General features: G+C 37.2%; 1 protein-coding gene across 1 annotated transcript; it reads right to left on the bottom strand.

The window, feature by feature from the left end:
• Window positions 1-3286: 3286 nt before the first annotated feature.
• LOC122046609 lies at window positions 3287-4928 on the bottom strand. The gene is made up of 2 exons (XM_042607383.1): window positions 4547-4928; window positions 3287-3912 (listed from the first exon to the last, which is right to left on the bottom strand). Exon 2 carries the CDS (start codon window positions 3875-3877, stop codon window positions 3470-3472), a length of 408 nt encoding a protein of 135 aa, XP_042463317.1. The 5' UTR covers window positions 3878-3912; window positions 4547-4928; the 3' UTR covers window positions 3287-3469.
• Between the last annotated feature and the right edge of the window lie 1072 nt (window positions 4929-6000).

The following is a 6000-nucleotide window of genomic DNA, read 5'->3' as shown; positions in this document are numbered from 1 at the left end:
CCTATGTTGTGTTGAAGGAACATCTATATGATCCGATCGATTGCGTAAGGCACGCGGTAGCAATGGAACTAGGAAATAGAAAAAAGATATTTTTTTCTATTATAGTTAATATTAATTAGTGATCCCGGTTCGGTGAGTCCTTTCTTCCGTGATGAATTTTTGGCATTAGTCCTACATTTTGTCCCTATGGACCGAGGAGAAAGGGGGTTCAGTAGGAAGAGGGTTGTATCATGAGAGAAGCAAAGAGGTCAACTTGCTTCAAATATACATGGATTCCGGCAATGCAATGGAGTTGGATCCTCGTGTCGATCCGAATAAATCAGTCTTTCCATATAGGTGAATCTTTTCACAGAGGTAAATTTTTATCTGCTAGGTAAGAGGATAGTAAGTTACAAATTTTGTCTTGATAGTATATGTATTTTTAATAATATGAAGTTAATATTTCTAATAATTATGAAATTAATAAATGAAAATGACGTAGTTAATGATGGAGTACCTTTATCTTTTTTTTCTTGTATGTATTTCTAAGAAAAGGAATTTGTCAATTTTCTTTTTTTTGAGGTCTCAACAAAAGGTTATGGAAACATATAATAACTCTTAAATGGAAATTGAAAATGAATGTAGCTGCATGGCTGCAACACTGGAAAACTATGGAAAAGCTGCAATGAAGGTGTGGAATGGACGGTGATGAAGCTAGCATGGTGCAGGGTGAAAAAAAGTAGTGTTTAAATGCATCTGATGTAATTATCAAAGAAACAATTGAAATGCTAAAAGGAAATATCAAGAGTTTCCTAAATTCTAATCCTTGATTCTTGTAAAATTTTGGTAATTAACTTGCGACAGATATCTCTGGGAATTTAACATAATGTATTCATGATAGAGTAGATCTGAGTTGCAATTTAGATGTGAAGTGCAGTTTCTGCAAACTGGTGACCAAGCCACAACTTATTTGCAATTGGCCATGAATAGCCAGTGACTAGTGCTGAACAATTGATTCAAAATCGAATTGACCGAACCGATTAAATCGAAACCAAACAAATTAATTTTTTCTGAACAGACTCATCTTTATAACAAAAATCAAATTGATAAAATCGAATTAACTAAATTATGGTGTTGATTTTTAAAAATCAATATCACTATAATGTTGATTTTCAAAAATTAACATAACAATGTGCTACATTTCAAAAATCAACATCACTATGTAATGCATCATCATCATCCTAGGGTTTTCAAAAAGCAATACCATTATGATACTGATTTTTTAAAACAAACAAGACAATGACAATATCAATTTAATCGGATTAGAAATTTTAAAATTGAAATCTAACCCAACTATTCAAAATAACTGATATTTTTAAAAAATAAAAATAAATTTTAAAATAACTGATAATTCAATTTAGAACTTTTACTCACCTCTACTACCATGAGCTTGAATTCTGAGCACAAGTGCCCTTTTATCCATGCTTCAGGGTACATAATATAATATAAAACCACCTTTAAACAAAGTATTCTAAACCTAAATTAATTTATCATCCATATGTCAGTCTAAACAATCTTTGTCGAAATCCAATTAATTTGATGTAGGTGAAGAATCACTAAACACAAGAAGAAACAATACGGACATAATGAAAGCTAGTCATCCATATGCTGGCTTGAAATATGAAGACGGGAAGAGTTAAATTTTCTTTTGACATACATCAGTTTAGTTTCGCAGACAAAAATTCCTCCAACACATTACTTTTTCAAACATGGAAAAAGCAACTTGCTATTTGAGTAGAGACAGACTTTGTTACGTTCTTCCTGTCAAAAACTGCTTAGTACTTCAATCAGCTTTACCCCAAGTTGTATTTTTTTTAAAAAAAAAAAATAGTGAAATCATTATTGTTGGCCACTAGAAGACAACTGAAAAAGAACGTTTGCTTTGAAGTTTCCAAGGAGCAAACTTTTGGACTGCAATGACCACTCAGAATTAATTGTTCTTGTACCATTCTCATTAACCAAAAGTCATGAATTCCAAGTATCCAAAATCATGATCCAATCGTCTGCAGTGTTTTAGTCCACCTAAACCTTGTCTCCATCTCTTCATCTTTGCCACAAACAGTGCAACACTTTACCAGCTTCAACAGAGTTAAAAGCAGATCACCAGCCAATTGGCCCTTCTCTGACACAAGCTGTGCCCGTGAAGAAGTCTATCAAACTTATATACACTATTAGGAATGCATGTGATTTGTTTTGGGTCAGAAATCTGTGCTTACACATAGTTGCCACCTAATCAACCGGAAGTATCTGTCTGATTTGGCTGCTCTTCCATGAACCAAAGCAATTTGATTGTTTCAATGAGTCTGAAACGAGTCAAGTTTGATCATCCACCCGTCTGAAATTTTTCTGCAGCTGCAGAAACCATCATGATGTTCCAAGGATGTTTGGAGTTTAAATCAGGTACGAGCAACCTAACTCTGCAGATCATTATGGTTTGATGCTGGAGAACTATATGTTGGAAGAATCAATACATGTATTTAATGCAAAGTTTTTTACTCCAGAGAGATGGAGTCCTCTCTCAGCTATTGTCTAACCACTTTGATCCAATAGAAACAAAGGAATCAAAACAATGTCGGATCTAACAAGATGTAGGGAGATCCAGCTCTATTTGCAATGAAAGATCCTTTTGACCTAGAAACAATGAAAGGAGACTGTTTGGAATCAAGTTAATAGTGACAGAGCAAGAAGAAAAGGGGGAAATTGATGAGTGTAGTATTCTTCTTTCATTTCACACTAATTAGCACTGCCCAGAGTAGTTTATTCGATCTGTGAGGAAGATACATATTCGTAAAATACTGGGTATATAGGCATGTGTGCTCAAGAATGAAACGTCTCCAACAAAGTAGAAACAAAATTCCACAGAGAAGAGAAGCATGTGAAAAACAAGACAGTATCTATTCCAAAGAGTGTACCAAATGTTGGACAAAAACATCTGTTAACTTCGTGGCAACATAGTAAAGACATGCAGCAGTGTTAACCTAACCGCTGGATCAAATATCTACAGAAATGAAAACAATCAAAGGCATCAGAAAAGAGGTGAATCGCAACAGAAACGCACATATAATTCCCTATGACATGAGAATTGAGCAATTGCAGAATGTTCTAGGCAAATAAACCAAGGCAATAATAAGTGTTCCAACGAAAGAAATTGAGTGTTCAATGGTAAAGAAAACAATTATTCGAAACAGATAATAATAAGAAGAAAAACTTCATTTTTGAGATTCTCAGGAAAAAAGCACACAACCACTCAAGTAAAGCTTGCATCCAGCTCTATTAGCATGGAAAATTACAAAGTATAGCTAGTATTTAAAATCAAGTTATCATTAACAGCATAAAACTTAAAATGTGGAAAAAAAAAAGTGAACCACCATGGATCACAACTCTCAGCCACATTTGAACCTGGAATGATACAAGGTCTCAGTAGAAATTCTCACTTGCACTCAACTCCAGCTTCAGCAGCCCTATGAGGCTTACTTTTCCGCCGGCTCCCAACACGTCGAAATCCATTAGAACTAGGTGAGTGTTCCTTAGATTCGGATCCAGTACCATTTTCTGTTTTCAGCAACTCAGAGTTCTCCTTTGCTTTTGAAAGCCTCTTCCTCTTCTTCCCATTCACCACTGTTAGGATCTTAACCTCTTTATTTAGCGCGCTAAGCTTTGAATCATCTTCTACTTCTTCATTTTGTTCGAGATCGTCTTCATCCATGTCATCCTTCAAAGGCTTTTGAGGCCTTCCTTTCCTCTTATACGCAGGGAGAACCTCTTCGCCACCACTTTTTGGTTCCTCATTATAAGCGGACAGAGTCAATTTCTTACCCTTTCCCCTACCTCTACCCATCAACCCTAAACCAGTAACACTTGGATTATGATTTTCTGCAAAAGCAAAAAAAAAAAAAAAAAAAGGATTCAGAAAGCAATCAGATGCAGTTATCAAAGAGCTCTTTTGTTTCCCAGCAACAGTTTAGTCAAGCAATTAATTTGCATTCATACAATCGCTGATGAGAGAGTGTATAAACTGATAGAAGATGCAGAAGAGATGATACAGAATCCAATCTCCACCAAGTAAGAGAATATAAGATTTTGGCGGACGATCTTTAGCCAGATCAAACATCTAAAAGTCAACTTAAGCTTCAAAGAGGTAAACTGTAAACGGATCGCTGAGATTTGATTCATATGAATAAACAATCCGGAACTGAAGATGGATCGAAGGAATCACAAAATGAACTAATCAACAAAGTGATAATATCGATCAGATTCTATTCATGTCAATCAGCAAACAAAGTGATACAGAGATTGGCCAAAATCTATGAAAGCCGATGAACCAACTTAGAACCAGTTGCAGAACAAAAACAAAAAAGGCGAAATCATTCAACGTCGATCGACCATCTTAAAGGATTCCACGATCTCATCGATTTTCGAAAGCAAAAAAGAACATCTAAAACTAACACTAATCACGGAAATCGACAAAGGAGAAACAAAACGAGGTCTTTTAGTTCAGGAAGCTGACCTTATACGAGCATCAGGTCTCCGCCACTACAATCTCGCACCCATTTCCGACGATGAAATAAGAAAAGGTGGAAGAGGGCATCAAAAGATCGGATTTTTAGGCTCCTGCCTGCACAAAGTCGAAGATTTGATAGCCAACAAAGATTGATTCTTGAACAGAAGAATGAGAACCAAAAATGAAGGTGAAAAAGGGAGTGCGGTTTCAAATAGAAGTGTGATACATCCCTAGGAACGAGAGTATCAGGCCGCTGCCATGATCAAATGCCCACAAGAAGCTAAAAAGACGAGCAGATAAACCGGATGGAAAGAAGGAAGAGGCGAGCGTAGATTGGAGACCTCGTTGGGTTGGTTCCAAAACCTACACAAAGATATATGGTACTGCCTCACCCATACCCTTCCAGTTTTTAGTTTTTAGCCCACAGAATAATAAAATTAACAAAGGGCAAATTTGTTTATTTATTTTTGGGTATATTGATTAATTATGAATTTGTAATTCGAGGTATAAACTATTTTCATTTATATAAATCCATATATTAAAAAGTCACATAAAAGATCTATGACTTCGGATGCTTGATTTCAAAGTTTTACTATAAAGGGCAACGACGCAAGAGCTTGCAGTGCTTTTCCCTCCTCGACGGACGGCGACGACGTCGATGAAGAGATTGAAGAACCATTTACCTCCTCTTGGTGCTTTGAGTAAAGCTCTCGTCCGTGCTCGTAATCGGCCAAGGGCCAGGTTGCGTTGACCATGGCGACGAATTCGAAGAGCTCCCCTGCCTCTGTTTCGTTGCGTCGCAACTCTGCACCGGGAAATCCGGCTCGCAACCTTCGCACCGGGAAAACCCCGTCGGAATACAGCGTCGCCCGCAGGTAAACAATTCGCCGGCGAGACCGGCAACCCACACGACGGTGAAGTTGACGCAGGTGTTTTTTCTTCTTCTTTTCCCTCGAACCAACATACATGCTGCAGTTTGTTTGGTCGAAGACGAGTCGGCTGCCGTCATCGCCGGTGTTAGCCCCCCAGCACGTGGAAGCTGGCGGCACGGCGGCGTCGTGACAGATTAGGTCGCCGTCTCACACACTTTTATATTCAAATGACGGCTACTTCGGCCTCATTAAGACTAGGCCGGGCCGACTACTTCGGCCTCATTAAGAATGGGCCGGGCTAGGCCCGGCCCAGCGATGATCGATCTATTGGACATTAGCCTTGATGTTGTTGGGTTGTTCGATGTTATATTCAATTGTTATCCTACTGAATGACTGGATGGGATATTAGCGGTACTTGTATATCTTTTAGTTTTATTTTCTACTATATTATTATATATATTTAAATAATTTTTTTTTATTTTATTATTACTAAACATTTATAAGTCAGAGATATATATATAGTATTTGATATCATGGACATCCTTATTTTGTATATTCATGGACATCCTTATTTTGTATATTCATCGG

The sequence above is a fragment of the Zingiber officinale genome, chromosome 2B (assembly GCF_018446385.1).
Source record: "Zingiber officinale cultivar Zhangliang chromosome 2B, Zo_v1.1, whole genome shotgun sequence".
In the NCBI taxonomy this organism is placed as follows: Eukaryota; Viridiplantae; Streptophyta; class Magnoliopsida; order Zingiberales; family Zingiberaceae; genus Zingiber; species Zingiber officinale.
Note: the sequence above shows the minus strand (reverse complement) of the source record. Positions and strands in the feature narration are given on the sequence as shown.